Genomic DNA, 19,234 nt, shown 5'->3' on the forward strand with positions numbered 1-19,234 from the left:
TTGAGGAAGCCAAAAGAAAATATCAAGACCTCATAAACATCATGCAAAAGGCATGGGCTCGCTTCATCAAAAGACATGTAGGAATCACATCAATACTATGCGATCTTGAATTCAAACTTGACTTTCCGGTACGAATACATATCGCACATCTACTGTCATTTCTTTAAACACCATGAATATTTCATAACCCATCTATATATAGTGTTTGAGACAAGAACAAGGAAACAACCTATGTGGCTACTATGTATGTGAGCACATGCATTATTTTTGCAGCCACAAGAAGATGACACGACATGAATTCGATGTATGTATAACATTAATAATAATTTCTTGCATTTAATTCCATACATGTATTAATTAAAAATATTGGTGTTTGCACTTGACAGATTTGGACTCTGGCAGAGCGCCTCATTGAACCGGAAAGAATCAAAACAATTCAAGAATCAGTTTGTGGATTCCTCCTAGATGAGGTCATGAATCCAAATGAAGAATTTTATGCGGATCCTAGGATAAGTGTGGGTCGATTGGATCGAAACAGGAGCGATGAAGAGGACATCTAGTTTTTTTTGTTGCAAATTTGTCGAAAAAAAACTTATGTGCAGGGCAACTTATAAATGTTTTATGACTTTCGAGTGTGTTATCATATATTAGAAGTAATTATAATATTTCAAGTGTATATAAATATAATATATGTAGCCTTTCCTATTCTAGATACGAATACGAATGCTAGATATGAATATGAATACACAAACATCCACAAATATGAATAAGAATACAAATATGCAAATGTCCACGAATATGAATACGAATTGATTGAAACTGAAAAAAAGAAAAGAATAGAAAGCTAATCAAATGAAAAACAAAGAAAAAACTTAGTACCAGTTGGTGTCACCAACCGGTACTAAATGACCGCACCAGGCGCCACTGCGTGGCAGGCAATTTAGTACCAGTTGGTATACTAAATATGTTTTTTTAGTACCGGACGGTCTGACCGGTACTAAATGCCGGCACATTTACCGGCGCATTTAGTACCGACCAGGCAAGGAACCGGTATTAACCAAGGGTTCCCATCCCGTACTAATGACATGTTTTCCAGCAGTGTCTGATCCAGATTCAAAGAACTAGACTGTCGTCCACCAACTTCCTCCTCCCGAACACTACCAGCCAGCCGATATGCGCTACGGAGTACAGACTGAACAGTACAGACTGAACAAACACCTGTCTTCTCATAGAACCATCAACCAGCCCCCAGGCAAGGTTTTAAATCTCCGGCTATAGCGACAGCTATAGCCAGAGATAGCTAGTGAGGAAAGAAATAGCTAGGAGATGCAACTTTTAGCGCTAAACAATGGTCAACGCTAATAGCCGGAGATAACCAGCGATAGCCGCTAATTCATGGATTGTTTAGCGGCAGCTAAAAGCAAATGGCCTATAAAAGGACCGTGGCCCATGGAACGGCATCCCACACTAGCTTCACCGTTCAGAATCATAGAAGCTTTGGCGGCGATGAAGGCGGCGAGCAGTGTGTTTTTTTCTAATTTTTATAAAAAAGCTAAATCTCTTAGCTGGCAGCTATATCCAGCTATAGCTGCACTTGCAGAGGACAGCAGCTAAGAGGCTTAGCTAGAGATTTTAAACCTTGCCACCAGGCCAGGAAATCCTCTCCTGGTTTGGACAGTAGTGCTAAGAGGGTAAAAGTGAAGTTTAGAGGGGAAGTACTCGCTCCATCTTGAACCTCCCAGTAGTGACGATGGGAGATCGAGAGCTTGCTCACATTGCCCTGCCTGTCCGAGCGGTTCCCTGGTGGAAATCGCGCTCGCTGCCAACCTCTGCTGGGTGCCCTAACTCGGTGATGTTCTCCAGTAACAGAAACATAACTAAAGCATTGCTAGCTGGAGCAAATCAGAGCTTCTGATCTTCTTCTTATGGAATGCCCGGTGATACAATTTCTTGGAAAGATTAGCTGGGATCTTGACTCCCACCATCTAGTTAGAGCATGATGGCTATCACAGAAACTCCAAAAGTTGGCGGAGACATGATTCTGTTCCTGTGTTCTCTAAAGATCGTCTGCAAAATCGATCGGATGAAACAACCAGCGAGGCAGCAACTACCTCATCTGAAACAGAGAAGGGTCTTCTGCTCAAGACTGTTATCTATATGATCTGTTTACCAGCACGTACAGATCTCTTTGGAGCGAGCTGATTCATTCCAAAACAAAGACAATGCAACAAGAGGGGGTGGTGACGTGCAGAAATTTGGGAGAAGTTAGCTGAGGTCGTCAATGGATCGGAATGCAAAATGAGCCCACGACGTTGACACACAACTTCTTTCTTGTCGGATAATTCAATTCGAGGTTGACAGGCGGAAACGCAAGCATGCAAGACAGTTGTGAGAAACATTGCAATACAATGTAGAACCTACTCAACAAAATACTAGTATTAGGGTCGTAATAATTTGCATTGCAATACAGCAAGACAATTGTTTTTGTTATCAGAATTATCATGCATGGCGCCATTTTATTGTGTCAAGTCACTACAGGCCTACAGCTAGCAAACCTTGCAAAAGAAAAAAAAATGCCCTTAGCTTTACATTGCGTGGAAGAAGCAGCTGTCGCAGGCAGGATATACGCACTGGGAAAAGGAGACGAGGAAAAGGTAGGGATTCGATCGCACTACTAGGCATTCGTGCATCAATCACCATTCACCAACCAGTCCAATATGTACCATGAGTTGCATCACCTCACACACATTCACACCAAAATGCTACTGCTAGTCTGCATGCTACTGCAGAACACAAGTGCCAGTGATCGGAGACAGGAAGGCATTCACATGCAGCTAGCGCTTCTCGTGTTCCCGGCCGGCAATGTCACACACAAGCTACCTCCCATCTTGCAGATTCTTTCTCCGGCTATCCTGGGGCTTTAGAGCCTTAGACGACAGAGATGAATTTCACCGGAAGCATGATCAGGTTCCAGTTCGAGCTCCTCCGATCGATGGATCATCAGAAGCCGATGATCTCGTCCGGCACCGTCATGAACCTCGCCCGTTTCTGAAAGCACACGAAGATCATGAAAAAAGAGAGCAACTTGCATTGTTAGTTCAGAATGAACGAAAGATTCTGTTGCCTAACCAGTCAGCTAACAATATTACACTAGTGACGGTTAGCTTCGCTTTATATCCGGAAACTTTTGAAAAATAAAGGAAAAGCGAAAAGGTCTTTGCTTTATTAGTTTGCCGGTGTTGCAAAATTGTGCGGTGTTGACTCGGCTAGCTTAGCTTTTAACAGAGTGTACACTGTGAGCGGCCGGCTGCAGTGGTTCCGATGGCTTTGCGTCAAGTGAAAGCTAAAGAGCGGGAGCTATTTTCTCGGTCGGTGGCGAGCGAGGTGGTCACTTTCCCGCCGAAAGGGGAAACGCACGACCCCCCTACACCCAGTTTCCCACGGATGATTGTCCGGCCTGCCCGGCTACCAGTACTGGCCGAATGACGATCGAATGGTAACGGGCGGCACCGGCACTGCACCACCGCCGGCCGGCCGGCCTAACCGACGATGGCAGGCCGGCCGTTGATCTCGTTCGTGGCAGCGGAGGGATCTAAAAAAAGGCCTGCTGGAGTTGCTCTATAATTATATTATATTTTAATTTGAATGAAGCGTAGTCCTTAACAAGATCTCGTCGCGCGTCATGTCTGATGCTGATGTGGCACGAGACCTCCACACCGGCTGAACGCCTAACTAATCAAGTGCAACTCGAGGTGAAACTAACAACTGGTAATTAATCCATGCATCGCCGATCAGTAATCTAGCATAATCTACGAGTGATCTCCATGTCAATGGATGATCGAAGCTGAGGTCGGGCTGAGCAGTCCGTGCGCGGTGGCAACTAATTAAACGCTCATAATAATTAGCCCCACGAGCCATCTCGATGTGTGCCGGCGGCTTAGTTTTACTAGTTAATGTAATAATTGTGTGAGATCAGAATCTAATCACATGGCCAGCGCCATCACATAGTCGTCGTCAGTAGAACATTACAGTACTGTGCTTGCTTCGAACTATGGCTTTGCCGAATTTGACCTTCAGCTCCACGCCCGCGCACCTACCTAACTGGTGGCAGTAGAGAGACGACCGACCCATGCTACCTGTCCCCGTCATCACATGCACATGGCCACACTGATGATGATCCATCGCCCCAACCGTCCTTGGCTTCTCTATTCTGTGCTACTCCTACTGTACTGTGTGTCTGTGTGCTCCTCATACGGCACACTCCCATAGGGACGCGTGGCGCAGAAATTGTCAGGGGAGGACGAAGGCTCATGAGTTTTTTTTACTATTTTTTTTTGGCTTTGGCTCCGTTTAGTTTCCAATTTTTTTACAGTATCCATCACATCGAATTTTTAAATACATGTATGAAATATTAAATATAATTAAAAAAATAACTAATTATACAGTCTAACTGATTCCCACGAGATGAATCTAACAACGTCAATTAATCTATGATTAGACATTAATTATTAAATAATAACAAAACGTGCTACATTATTCAAATCCAAACTTTTTCGCAACTAAACACACCCCTTATTTTCACTACTAGAAGACAAGCTAAGCATGCAGAGACAACTGATTAGCTATCATGAGGCGTTAGTCTCCACGCTGGAGCTGGAGGTAATGCGGCTCTACATCTACACGTGTAGTTACAAGCTTGAGATCGTCGGGTCGGGTGCGAGGTGATGAAGGACGGCGTACCTCTTTCTTGCCGGCGGTGGCGGCGGCGGCGAGGGGCTTGCTGCTGTCCTTGCGCGTGATTATAGCCGGCGCCGGCATGGCGGCGGCAGCGGCCACCGGCACGGCGAGGGGCGTGCCTGGGGCGGAGCGGTGCCGGCGCTGGTCCCGCTCGACGCAGAGCTGCATGATCCGCTCGGCGGCCTCGGCGGCGTCGCGGCTGCCCTCGACGAGGCGCTGGACGTCGGCCTTGGGGAGGCGCACCCGGAGCCGCACGGCGCCGTCCCCCGCGGCCTCCACGGACGGCGCCCGCGCGGGGGACGACGCGAGCTGCAGCAGCGCCGCCGACGCCGCGACGTCCGAGGCCGACCGCCGCGCCAGCATGAGGCTCTCGAGCCGCTCCCCGGCGCCGTAGCTGAGCGCGCCCGACCACGACCGCTGCGGCGGGCGGCGGCGCAGCCTCGGGAGCTCGACGAGGAAGTAGAGCCGCCCGGGCTTGAGCGGCGCGTCCGGGTCGAGCGGGCGCGCGCGCACGCCGAGGCGCCGCACCTCCTCCGCGTCCAGCAGGCGGTGGCCCGGGTGGTCCCGCAGCGCGTCCCCGGCCGCGGCGGGCGGGCGGTACTTGTACGTGGCGCCGTCCACCGTCATCACCCGCGCCCTCCGCCGCCTCCCGCCGATGGAGTTGCCCATGCGGCCGGCCTAGCTTCCTCGATCGAGGTGCCACCGGAGTAATACAATGCCCGCGCGCGCACGAACGAAGCCTGCCGGCCGGCGGCACGTAGGGAGCTGAGCTGAGCGAGCGAGATTTCGTTGGCGACGGCGAGGTCTCTGTAGGAGGAAGATCGAGGAGGGGCGAGCGTGGCGAGGGAGGGATTGGAGTAGGATATAAAGGGCGCGCGTGGCGTGGCAGTATGTGTTGGCGCGCGTCAAAACTTATACTAGTACTAAACTACTATAACCACTTGTTTAATCGCCGATGGATGTGGGGTGTTTGTGGTGGAGAACAGTGACCGAACCAAGCGGCAACAGTTCCCCCGCCCCCCGGGAGAAAAGCTTGGCGAGGCGCATGTGCGGATCGGAACCGCACATGTGCTGCGAGGCGCGTGGTGGCGGTGAGGTAGCTACCAATAGCGACGGCCTTCTAGACCGGGCAGGCACAGGCCCGCGAGGGCGAGCGAGCTCGTCGGCTGCTGCGCTCCAACTCATATTAACAGGAAATTAATGTGGAAAGAGGGTGCTTTCCACGTTCCGGGGATGCAAAGGGAGAACATTTTCATTCCTGCAATGTGAAAATTCATCCCAAATGTTGTTTCCCATATCCTGTTTCTCGATCCGTTATTTCGGAACTTCGATGATGACTATCCTCCGGCCAAAACGGGCGTCGCCGACCGCGGTGTCGTGTTTGGCTGGGAAGCTTCACCCGCAGGGGCGTGGTCGCGACTAGGGCTGGATAACGAGCTAGCTCGGCTCGGCTCGGTCCAGTTCGTTATCCTAACGAGCCAACTTGGCTCGGCTCGTTAACAAAACGAGCAAAAAATCTGGCTCGGCACGACTCGTTTCAGCTCGCGAGCTGAAACATAAAACATGATCAAATATTTATATATCCATGAACATATACATATCAGGCTCATCTTAGTTCAAAAAATATGCATCTCAGCATAAATTAAACCAAAAAACATGCAACAGCTGAACAACCATATAAACTTGGTTCCATACATGAATATATGATAATCCATCAATGTCCATGTTCCATATCCGAAATAGTGAGTCCCTCTTTCTCTCTCTCAGAGTCTCAGCACAAAATATAAGTTCCATACAATGGACAAGTAAAGAGTAATTGGGTTAGACGGTGAGTGGTTTTGTTGGGCCATATTGTTTGGACCTGCTAGTGTGTGCAGCTCGATAGGCTCTTGAGCAGCTCGCGAGTCAGTTCGAGCCGGCTCGTTATACTAACGAGCAAAAAATGTTGCTCGGCTCGTTAGTAAATTGTAACGAACCGAGCCGAGCCGAGCCGAGCCAGCTATAAACTGATCAGCGAGCTAACGAGGTACGATTTCGTCCAGCCCTAGTCGCGACCCGTTCTATCGTGCGTAACGCCGACGCACGGCTGACACCCGCGATCCGGCGGTCCGCTACGATGATAGCAGTGTAGCACCACGGTGCTGTCACTGTCCTCTTCAGGTCGTTGGAGGAGATCCTATCGACCGGCGATTGGTTTTGTCACCGGGCGGGCATGCAGCGAGCGGCGACGGGCCGGAGGAGCTGGATCGATGCGAACACGGCCCCAGGCCCCCGGCCCCGGCTTGCTGGCCCTCCAATCACGGGGGCATCTAGAGGCATCCCGCCCGTGACTGGCGGCCGCCGGGACTGGCCGACCGGGGGAGCGATGGAGCGAGACGAGGTCACGAGGAAGCAAGCGGGCGGCTTCCCCCGAGCGGCTCCTGCCCCGGGTGCGGTACAGCCGCGCCACCTGTCCGCGACAGCACGGGCGCGCCCGCTTGTCCTGTCCAACACCTGCAGCAGCAGCATCCTCGATCGTCGTCGTCGCGCTTGGGACACGGCGGCGGCCTTGTTCGTCTCGTGCGGCGGGGAGTCGTGCCTGCGTGGCCGTGGCTAGCTGACCGACCGGCAGGCCGGCTGGTAGAGGAGCTGCCTCGCTTTGCTCTTCCTCCCTGCGTGCCTGCCGGCTGCCGTACGTGGCACTGCCAGGCGAGCCCTCTAATTTCTGTAGCATTAGAGGTTGTTTACTGTAGTATGATATTGTCTAATCATGGTCAAATTATTAGATTTAAAAGATTCGTCTCGCAATTACATCTAGGGGTTATGGAATGAGTTTGTCAGTTATCCACATTTAATACTCCTAATTAGTGGTCAAACATTCAAAGTTACTGTAGTGCTGTAAAATTTTGAGTATCTATACACACCCCTGGTCGTGTTCTCTCTAATTTCTTTTGGTTTACTTGGTCTGTCAGTTTGTAGAGAGCTCTTCGTTTTAAACTTGGTGGTAGAAGTGCGCTGCACCGTCGTGCTAATCCTTAGCTATTTGAGTACGTAGCTCCTCTAGATGTTTACGCTGTAATGGTATGCTGGTATCCCCAGCTGGTGTTGCCAAATGTATCAAACTGCTTGATAAGATTTCAATAAAGCCGGGCAATGTGCCTTTGGTTGAAAAAAAATATAGAAGTTACACATAATCCATGTCATTTTGTAGGAAACTGAAAACGTGTGTGAAAGTTTTTCAATCTCCGCTGATTTTTTTTCACAAAAATCAAGCACATCTTTCGTACAAAAATTACTGAAATTTCGGTTGGTCACATCCAATTTGTAACTTCCAGCAGCTCAAGCTGGAGGCTGGCTGCATTGTGCATGGGGTGGCGGGGGGTACACTAGTTTACGGGCGACGGTATTCGTACTGTCGATATTCCGACCGTTTTTTTCCTTTCTTAGTAACTTTTTTTTTGTTCTCTGATAAATAAAATTTCTGAACAATTTTTCAAGGGAATAAATCGAGAAGCGAAAAAAATTTGACAAGAAAAATTTAGAAGAAAAAATTTTAAGAAACAAACTTAAAAAAATTGACGAGAAAACTTTTACATTCAAAAAACAAAAAAAGACCGGGTAAAAAAATTTTGCATCGAAAACAAAAGAAAGGCTCGGTTAAAATTTTTTTCATCCAATACCAAAAAAAATTCTACCGTTCGAAAAAAGTTTACGACCACAAAAAAAGATTTTGCAGAAAATTTTGCGGGAAAACTGGAAAAAAAGTTTGAAACGAAATAATGTTCAGAAAAATCCAAGAAAAATAAGAAAAAAGTTTTGAAGACAAAAAAATGTGAAAGAAAATGCAAAAAAACCAGCGAGATGCCGCGGGATTCGCCGGGAGGCCACCGCAGCGCCGCTGCTCACCGTGGCCCACGTCCGCGCTGCCGCTGCCCCGTAGGCGGCCAGCTCGCCATGCGAGGTCGCAGCCCGCATCCGCTCCGTCGCTCCCTCTTGGGCGGCCAACTCCCCGGGCCATCCTACCTGCCGCGGCTCACTGGGGAGGCGGGCCACCCATCGTCGCCGTCATCGGGGACGACCTCCCCTGAGCCGTGCACCCGGCCACTCGCTGCGCAGCTCCTGGGGAGAGAGGTCGCCTCCGTGCCGCCGAGCAGCTCGATCCGGATCCACCGAAACTTGAGCGGTGTGTGGCAGAACCGCCCGAATTAATCCGGCTCAAGTGCGCTAACCATCACCCTAAAGGTAATTCCGGCTAACACGCACTTCAAACGGAGTAATCCGACAGTGCAGTCGGGTAAAATCCCGAAGAATCCACTTATGCTTCGATCGAAACCCAAAGCTTACATGAAACTCACACGAAGGTGAGTCCAGAGAGTACAACATTTCACAAATTCTTACATTACAGAGTCTTAACATAATTATTACAAACAAAGTTTGAAATCTCAGAAAAGTACTTGAAATGTAAAATTTAAATTAATTCAGAGTTCAACTGCAGCGAAAATAAAATGAGTTCAAATAAACGACGATACAAGATGTCACGATGAAGCCCGTACATGACATCACTCATTGTTATCACCATCGGCCGGAGTCGTGTCCCACTCCACCGACCAACCAGGAGGTAAGTACATGGCCAAGTTAAGCTAGCTATCTGATCTTCAAACATATCACCTGTGTCGGTACCCCAGAACTGGGGTACCCTCTCTTGCTGTGACTAGGCAAGGGCCTTATAGTTATCCTGGGCTACGTCCAAACAGCCGGACCCCTGTGGTCCAGAGTCCAGGTTCTCTCGACAACGGCCCCGGACCTGTCTCACAACTGGGAAAGGTCCGGGAAGCGCCGCGTGTCCCAGGAGAGGCGCGCGCTCAACCAAACAGCCGGGGCTCCGGACCTCCCGCGAAGCCCCGGACCCCCGCGGAAGTTCCGGACCCCTAATGGGTCCCGGACCACCTGTATAGTAACCGGATCCCTCGCAAAAGGACGAAATCAACGCCCTGCCTCGGGGTGGTCCGGAGCCGACACGTGTCTACAAGTACGGACACGTGTACAAGGCCGCTTGGTCTCCATACTAAGCCTCACCCACCACAGCATTCATTATGGTAGGTGGACGTCCGCATTGATGTAGCAGAAGCCGAGGCGATTCTTTGACCAGGAGATACTATTGATCGCGTATTACCAAGATAGTGGAGCTGCTGGCGCCGCCCACGCCGCGCCTGCCAGTCTGCCGTAACAGACGGATACGACGGCTCGGCTTCGCCCATTATGACGCCTACATAATAGCCTCAGCAGGCCACGCCGCAAGCTACGTTACTCCAACGGGCACCTAGCTGACCGGACAAGAGAAGACCCCCCTGAGTCAGAGGGGCAGCAGAGCGTGGAAGCATATCGGAGGAAAGATTCGTAACCACTGTAGTCGTTTGAGTACTCTGCACAGTATGCTGCACAGAACATTGGGCCCACTTGTCGGGGCCCAATGCCCAATGTATCCGCACCCCTTGGTCTATAAAAGGGGGGCGCCCGCTAGAAGAAACTCAGGCTGGGTGAGAGCCAAGGCCCGGCAGAGGATAGGTTCGTACACAACCAAGAACAATACTTCTCCCAGTGGACGTAGGGTATTACGCTCCGGCGGCCCGAACCACTCTAAATCGTGTGTTCTTGTGAGCTTCCTCCAAAAGCTAGATCAGCCCAATCGCCAAAGTACTTCCCAGAGTCCTCCCTCACTGGGAATAGGCGGGTGCACTCCGCCACCCGGCTGTGGGTACCCTAGAAATCCTGCAACAACCTGAAAACAAAGTTGAACCACAAGCAAGACTGAATATACTTTTAAACCCTACAACTTTCATTTCAGGCAAATTTTCATTTGAGTAATGATTTGAAAGTTATTTTAAATTTTCAAAAACTATGATTCAAATTATTTGTCATTTCATGTGGAGTCATTATTATTTTGATCATGATGTCAACTAGGCTTTTGTAGACCTTGTTAATAGGGATGTGTAGATGCATTTTACTAGCCAATTTTGAGTTGTTTTATGAAAAGTTACAAAGTCACACTATACTTGCACACATACCCATGTACACATACATACATACACATGCATTTGTAGACAATACAAGAAATGCATTATTTACTCTTGATGATTATGCATGATGACATGGTTAATGACCTTACTATTTTTTTAACACCTGAGGTGTTACACGGTGGATCCACCGAAGCCGCGCACCCGGCCGCTCTCCGCGCAGCTCCTAGGGGGAGAGCTCGCCTCCATGCCGCCTCGAGCTTCGCCGGTGGAAGGTCGCCGCCCTAGACTGGAACCATATCTCACGAGGGAAGCCGCTTCTCCCGGCGCTTTGCTGCAAATCTCGTGAAGAAAAGGAAGGGGTAAAAGAAAAATACCTTCTCACGGTAGGTCGCAAGCCACAGAAAAGAGAATGGGAGGAGTCACGTGGGCGTAGGACCCACCATGTTGGGAGTCGACCGCGAGTTGGCTTCGGTCCGGTCACCCGTATAATCAAGATTGGGGGCGGGTGGCCACTTGGGAGCTAATTAGAGCCTGTTTAGTGTGGTTCAAGCTCCTTCCAAAATAACTCCATCTATGGCCCCGTTTGGGAGTGCTCCGGCCGGCTCCGGCTCCACTGCCAAATCTACTGTAGCGCTACTATGCACCGAAGCGGCTCCGCCTACCTCCTCTCACTGACACGCATACTGTTCACTAAAGCCCCCGAAGCAAGGTTTGGGCGGCTCCGCTGGCTCCGTGCTACAGTGATGGAGCCGGAGCCGACCCGAGCCCTCCCAAACGGGGCCTATATGTCCTCCTGGCGGCTTCTCTTGTTGAGGTGAAGCCGTTTTGAAACAAAAAAGTTAGGTAGGAGTTTCTTCGATTCTTTCATGAGCGGCACAAAATGTAGTGTCTAATTTACTCTTGTTTCAAATTTGATTGTTCGTGTCACTATCAAAGTTGCCTTTAGTTTTATGATTAATCCCATGAAATAAAAATTAATGAATCTTAATTAATCTCTCCCTAGCCATTAGCAAACATTCTAATAAGGATCACTACTACAAAAAATAATCTACGGAGACCTTTTCTAAACACCTCCGAGGTGGGCAAGAATTTCAATCGCCTCAGTTAATGCATTGTATTAAATGAGACAGTCATTTTCTATTAACTGAGGCGGTCAAAAAAACCGCATTGCATAATCGACTTAGGGTTTGGTTCACTCATCTCACTCTCTTCCTCTCCTTCTCCATCGTCAACGGATTCCTCTCCTCTCTCCCTTCGACTCGGCGCCCTCTCCTCCCTTGCCTTTCCTCCCTCCCTCTGATGCCCTCTCCTCTCCCCTCTCTTTCTCTCTCCGACTCGACTCAGTGCAGGAATGCTAGACCATGGCGGCGCTCGGCGCGCGGCGTGGCCGAGCTCAGCGCGAGGTTCGGCCAGGAGGCGGAGCCTGCCGGTGGCGGATCCAACCAGGTGGGGCCCTATGGCAGTGGAACTGGCTAGGAGGGACTCCCACGACGACGGATCCGGCCAGGAGGACCACCCACGGTGGCAGATCTGGTCACGGCGGGTCCCGAGCTCCGGCGGCAATGACACCCTCCCTCCCTCTCCCGATCCCCGGCGGCACGCGGCCGCGTGGATGGTGACACGAGGCCATGGGAGCAGCGGCGCCTCGGCTCGGATCAGCGGTGCGGGAGCAACGGCGACTCGATGGGGAATTGCGGTGGCGCTGGGCCGCAGGATGGCGGCAGAGCTGGCGATGCGGGAGCGACGGTGGTGGCCCGTGGATGGGCTCGACGGGCCTGTCGATGGGCTCGGCGAGCCTATCCATGGGTTTTCTTTTTTTTAATTTGATTTACTGAGGCGGGCATCCAACCATCTCAGAAAAAGGTTACATTTATCGTGACCTTTGCTCTGAACGGTTACGATGCCCGCCTCGGTAAATCATTTTTACCTAACTCGGTAAAGATTATTGTAGTAGTGGATGGTGTCACGTACGCCCGCCCATAAGTTAGGCCGACTGTACGACATGTCTCTTTTGCCATTCGCCTTTTTTTTTGTTGGAAAAAATAACACTGAAGCACAAAAAGTGACGAGCCCAAAAAGCACCCCGTCACGGGAGGATCCAGGATAAAAAAATTAGCATGGACATAACATTCAGTTTTATTCAGAGTGCATATATGTTTAGTATACATCATATGATTTAGAACTGCAAATGGTTGTAAATCTAGCAATTTGGTTTATAATCGACTATTTACACAAACAAATTTGCTTCACTTTCCCTGAATCAAAAACTAGATCACAAGCAAAAATGACTCATAAGGTGCTGTGTGTGCATCTCTGTAAAAAAAAAGATCTACCAGCATATTATCACATATGCACGTTATCTTAAAAATATACTTGCATAACTGATGATTTTCTTTCATGACCTGCCATACAATGAGAAAAAAGAGAAGCAAATCAATTATTAGCATATATTATGCAAGAAAAGATTCTGGTGCATGGCATAAGCATTTAGATTAATATTTAATATACATTTTAATGATACTAATTAAGCATTTCAGATGTCCATTTCAAGTAGTTTGTCACCTAATTAACTATATTGATTTGTATAATCCAGAACTATAATAATTCCTTCCCATATTATGCCTAGCTTGGAACCATAATTTTGCCTAACAAAGTACATTGTTTTACCTAGCCATAACTATAAAATTGTATAATCAGGTCCATATTATTGCCTACTAAACTATATTGTTTTGGAAAATTGGGCTAGGTACAACAGCATATCTCTAAGATAAAGGCATAGGTAAACAGTGAGCTTAGTACCCGCACCAAAACAATTTCACAAATATTTACGACATATCTTTAGTGATGATATTTACCATACAAAACAATGCTAGACTAAAAAAGTGCACAATTTGCTTATTGATTTAGCATAGACAACCTTCAAATGGATCCCAGTATACCAAATATTTAATCAATATAAATTATATTATTACCTAATAAACACAATATTACTACCTATACCGATTACTAAATTGGTACTGAATAATCACTAACTGCTTGGCTTCAACTTAAATATTCAATAATTTCGTAAAAAGACTTCAGTATTTTGACGTTTTTTTTTTGTTTCAATAGAAGGTCGGTATAGAATAGCACCAAGGCTTCAACTTAATATATGTGTGTGTGAAGACAAACAATCAGCAAGGAGCAATGTAGTCTAATATGCGTTCCAAACCTAGTAATGTCTAACATGTGATACTTCTTTCACAATTTCAAATAAGAAAACTCAACTTACCAAACTCGGTAGATCCATGAATGGCGGTGCTTAATAAACTACACTACCTTATTCTTGATCCTGAAAATTCCGAATAAACAAATGTGAGCTCTGCATTTGCAAAATATATCCAAGCTATTAATAGATTACGAAAAAAGCAGCTATTAAATCTCTGCTAGAACCCACACCTAGCAAAAATAATTGTTAAGCTAAACCATTTCACTGGGAAAAAAAGCTAAAGATAAGATGTAACACCCTAAATTTCATATCTATAAAGTGTCTAGATTAGTCCTATAATTTTCAAGCATAAAGGGATTAATTTTAGAATATTTAAAACACATCATAGATTCAAATTTGAATTACATTCACATTGGTGAATATTTTATCTTTGTATAATTGTGGTTGAGTTTTAGATGCTCCTAGATTTTTTCCCCGAATTTTTACGGATTTAATTCTATTTTTCTTTGTATTTATTTTATTTTCTGAGCAACATAATTTTCCCCCCTCTTTTCTTTCTCCTTTTCTCTCTCCTTTTCTCTCCATTTTTCTTTCTTGTTCTCTACCTGGGCCGCTGACCACCCATTTTCCCTTCCGGCCCAATCCCTCTCTCTATTCTCTCCCTCTTTTCTTTCCGGCCCATTCTCCTTTCTATCTCCCCTTCCGGCCCAGTTTAGCCCAACCCGCGTCTCCTTCTTTCCTTTTCTCTCTTTCTCCCTCCCACCGACGCGCGGGCCCCACTCGTCATCAGCTTCCTTCAGCCGGGTCCAATCGGACCCGAGCCTCCCCCTGGGGCCCTCGGTGCGGAAGCCGAGGGTGGCCCGGCCTCGCCTCGCGTCTCTTCTTACCCTAGTAGACCCGGCCCCTCTCACCCCGCCGCGTTTTCCTCTCCTCGCGCCGCATACCCACGTGCTTCCGCCACTGCCCGAGCCCCGTCGCATCCCGCCACCGATCCGCCACCTCGAGCTCGTTCCGCGCATGCAAGCACCTCCACACGCTTCGAGGTGAGCGCCGGGTCCGATTCCTCTCCTTTTCCCCTCAAATACACACCTCGTCTGGCCTCCTCGCGTTCGCCGGAGCTCGCCGCCGACCATTGGCGAGGCTTTCTCGGGCCCTCAGAACCCCCGCTCCTGAACCCAACCGGGTGATTTTTGGCGCACGGAGTCCCGATTGGGTGCGCTCAGGCGGTATCCCCAACTGGTGTCTGTCAAATGTATCAAACTGCTCGATAAGATTTCAATAAAGTTGGGCAATGTGCCTTTGGTTGAAAGAAAAAAATAGAAATGACACAAAATCCATATCATTTTGTAGGAAACTGAAAATGTGTGTGATCCGTTGATTTTATTTCACAAAAATCAAGCACGTCTTTCGTACAAAAATTACTGAAATTACGGTTGGTCACATCCAATTTGTAAGTTACGATTCGTACAGTCGATCTTATGATCATTTTCTTTCTTCCTTTCTTAGTAACTTTTTTATCGTTTTCTGACAAAAAAATTTTGAAAAAAAATTTCAAGGAAAAAAATTGAGAGGCGAAAAAATTTGACGAGAAAACTTTTGAAGAAAAAATTTTAAGAAACAAACTTAAAAAAATTGACGAGAAAACTTACATTCAAAACAAACGAAAGACTCGGGTAAAAAAATTTTGCATCCAAAATAAATAAAAAATCTACGGGTCGGAAAAAGGTTAGGACCACAAAAAACAAAGATTTTGCAGAAAATTTTGCGGGAAAACTTTAGAAAAAAGTTTTGCAAAAAGTTTGGAATGAAATAATATTTAGAAAAGTCCAAGAAAAAATAAGAAAAAATTTTGAAGACAAAAAAATGTGAGAAAAAATAAAAATGCAAAACAAAAAACTGACGAGATGCCGCGGGATCCGCGGGGGAGGCCACCGCAGCACGCCGCTCGCCGTAGCCCACGTCCGCGCTGCCGCTCCCCGTAGGCGGCTAGCTCACCGGGGCGTCCTACCTGCCGCAACTCACTGGGGAGGCGGGCCAAACCTCGTCGCTGTCTTCTGGGTCGACCTCCCGTGAGCCGCGCACCCGGCCGCTCACCGCGCAGCTCCTAGGGGAGAGCTCGCCTCCATGCCACCGGGCAGCTCGATCCGGATCCACCGAAACTTGAGCGGCGGATCGACCAAAGCCGCGCACCCGGCCACTCGCCGCACAGCTCCTCGGGGGGAGAGCTCGCCTCCGTGCCGCCTAAAGCTTTGCCGGTGGAAGGTCGCGGACCCGGACTAGAACCGGATCTCGCGAGGGAAGCCGCTTCTCCCTGGCGCTTTGCTGTGAATCTTGCGAAGAAAGGGAAGGGGTAAAAGAAAAAACACATACCTTCTCACCGGAGAGGCGCAAGCCACAGAAAAGAGAATGGGAGGAGTCACGTGGGCATAGGACCCTCCGTGTTGGTAGCAGGGTTAACGAAACCGGTGGGAACCGGTCCGCCGGTCAAACCGGTCCGGCCCGGTTACGGTTTGGGCCGGTATCAAACTGGCCCCAATTTAAAATTTAAATTTGTATTCAAAAAAATAAAAATTCCCAAATTGGTCATACCAACCGGTAAACCGGTCAAACCGGCCGATAAACCGGTCTACCGGCCCCAATTCAAAATTCAAATTTGAATTCAAAAAAAAAATTCCCAAACCGATCATACCGGCCGGTATACCGGTCGGAACCGGTTGCACATGCGATTTTGAATTCAACCGGTTTTCGGTCAAACCGGTCCGGTAAACTGCTACCGGAGGGCGGCGGTTTGACCGGACCGGTCGGATTTGGAAACCCTGGTTGGGAGTCGACTGTGAGTTGGCTTCGGGTCACGCGTAGAATCAAGATTGGGGGCGGGTGGCCACTTGGGAGCTAATTAGAACATGTTTGGTGTGGGTCAACCTCCTTCCAAAATAACTCCATCTATGTGTCCTCCTGGTGGCTTCTCTAGTTGAGGTGAAGCCGTTTTGAAAAAAAAAGGTTAGGTAGAAGTTTCTTCTATTCTTTCATGAGCGGCACAAAATGTAGTGTCTAATATACTCTTGTTTCAAATTTATTGTATGTGTCACTATCAAAGTTGCCTTTAGTTTATGTGATGGGGGTGTAAACTCGGGGTCCCTAACGGGCCTAACTCAAACAGTGTCGGCCCAGCAGCCTGTTGGGCTCACCGCAGCACAGCCCACGAACCGGTACACCAAACACAACCAGAGGCCAGCACTCCGGGAGCACGTGGAGGACTCCCGACCTAGCACCTCCGGGGTCAGCGCCGTACCGGGCGACCTGGGTCGTGCGCTCCAAGACTGCCGGCCCGTACAACGGGCGTGCCGATCAAGCCAAGCCTCTTGCAGACTCGCACGACGCCCACTCCCCTTCGCACGCCGCGCGTACGTGATCCATAGGACCCCCTGACAGAGGCACAGTGCAGGCCATGCAGGCCGCACGACACAACGGAAGAGAGCGTCAACGGGCTCCGCCTCCCACACTATAATGATGGCTTCCCCTGCACACCACTCCATTACGCTAGTAGAGTGTGACCGGGCAGCACCGCCTGACCATGGTAGAGCACCCCTAAACGGGCGTACCGTCCTTTGGACATAAGCCACGCAGGGAAGGACACGCGGCAGCGCTACGGACGGACAGAATGGGAGACAACCTCCGAGCGACTGCCCGAGTGGCAAAGCCACCCTGACTGACCAAGGACGGGATAGCAGCTAGAAAACCCGTTACTCAAAAAAAAAAACCAACTTGACTCAAGCCTCTCCGGTCTCCACTCCCGACCGACTGGGTGGGCCCAACGACTGACGAAGATGAAAGACTCTCGAGCGGAACCAGGACACCACAATAGATATATGTAAACAGGGGCCCCACCTTGAACTATAAAAGGGGAAGCCCCCCACGTAGGAAGGAGTTGGACTCCTAGAGGTTTGACTCCAAGAGAATACACAGCTCAAAAGGCTTGTAAGCTCCTCTATGAACTTTCAGCACCTGGGCTCGAGAGAAATAGAGCAAGAACACCACCCCCATACTGGACGTAGGGCATTTCCAGCCCGAACCAGTCCAAATCCTCGAGTCTTTGCGTGCTAGATCATATCCGATCAAGCGCACAACAAACGAGCAGTCGAGTAGTTTTGTAGTCGTCCATTCTCAGCAGCGACATTATGATTAATCCCATGAAATAAAAAATAACAAAGCTTAATTAATCTCTCCCTAACCATTAGCAAACATTCTAATAAGGATCACTACTACAAAATATAATTTATGGAGGCCTTTTCTAAGCACCTCCGAGGCAGGAAGGAATTTCAATCGCCTCAATTAATACACATTGTATTAACTGAGACGGTCATTTTCTATTAACCGACGCGGTAAAAAAAACTGCATTGCATAATCGAGTTAGGGTTTGGTGCACTCATCTCGCTCTCTTCCTTTCCCTCTCCATCCTCAGCCGATTCCTCTCCTCTCTCCCTCCGACTCAGCGCCCTCTCCGTTGCCTTTCCCCACGCCCTTTGATGCCCTCTCCTCTCCCCTCTCTTTCTCCCTCCGACTCGACGCAGTGCGGGAATGTTGGACCGCGGCGGCGCTCGACGCGCGGCGTGGCCGAGCTCAGCGCGAGGTCCAACCAGAAGGCGGAGCCCGCTGGTGGCAGATCCAACAAGGTGGGGCCCCTATGGTGGCGGATATGGCTAGGAGGGCCTCCCACAATGACGGATCGGCTAGGAGGAGCACCCACGGTGGCAGATCCGGTCACAGCGGGTCTCGAGCTCCGGCGGCAACGACGCCCACCCTCCCTCTCCCGATCCCCGATGCGCACGGCCGTGTGGATGGCGGCGCGAGGCCACGGGAGCAGCGGCGCCTCGGCTGGGAGCAGCGGTGCGGGAGCAACAACGACTCGATGGGGAGTTGCGGTGGCGCTGGGCCGCAGGATGGCGGCGTAGCTGGTAGCGCAGGAGCGACGGCGGTGGCCCGTGGATGGGCTCGACAAGCTTATCCACGGTTTTTTTAATTTGATTTATCGAGGCAGGCATCCAACCGTCTCAGAAAAGATTACATTTATCGTGACCTTTGCTCTGGGACGGTTGCGATGCCCGCCTCGGTAAATCATTTTTACCTAACTCGGTAAAGATTATTGTAGTAGTACTGGATGGTGTCATGTACGGCCGCCCATAAGTTAGGCCGACTGTAAGACATGTCACTTTTGCCATTCGCTTTCTTTTTTTTGGAAAAAATAACACTGAAGCACAAAAAGTGACGAGCCCAAAAAGCACCGTCACGGGAG

General features: G+C 49.2%; 1 protein-coding gene and 1 long non-coding RNA gene across 2 annotated transcripts; both read right to left on the reverse strand.

Moving 5' to 3' along the window:
- Positions 1-2,438: 2,438 nt before the first annotated feature.
- LOC120679577 (uncharacterized protein At1g66480-like) lies at positions 2,439-5,855 on the reverse strand. The gene is made up of 2 exons (XM_039961191.1): positions 4,741-5,855; positions 2,439-3,048 (listed from the first exon to the last, which is right to left on the reverse strand). Exons 1-2 carry the CDS (start codon positions 5,404-5,406, stop codon positions 3,001-3,003), a joined length of 714 nt encoding a protein of 237 aa, XP_039817125.1. The 5' UTR covers positions 5,407-5,855; the 3' UTR covers positions 2,439-3,000.
- A 6,996-nt stretch (positions 5,856-12,851) lies between these two features.
- Positions 12,852-14,516, reverse strand: LOC120678843. The gene is made up of 2 exons (XR_005676845.1): positions 14,005-14,516; positions 12,852-13,135 (listed from the first exon to the last, which is right to left on the reverse strand). It is a non-coding gene; the product is annotated as an uncharacterized LOC120678843 (long non-coding RNA).
- Positions 14,517-19,234: the final 4,718 nt, after the last annotated feature.

The sequence above is a fragment of the Panicum virgatum genome, chromosome 6N (genome assembly GCF_016808335.1).
Source record: "Panicum virgatum strain AP13 chromosome 6N, P.virgatum_v5, whole genome shotgun sequence".
NCBI lineage: Eukaryota > Viridiplantae > Streptophyta > Magnoliopsida > Poales > Poaceae > Panicum > Panicum virgatum.

Bases quoted from the DNA above. Each gene is read 5' to 3' on its own strand.
- LOC120679577 (XM_039961191.1), bottom strand. From the start codon at position 5,406: ATGGGCAACTCCATCGGCGGGAGGCGGCGGAGGGCGCGGGTGATGACG. The intron at 3,049-4,740 runs GTACGCCGTCCT...GTGTGCTTTCAG, and splicing joins CCACCGCCGGCAAGAAAGAG to AAACGGGCGAGGTTCATGAC.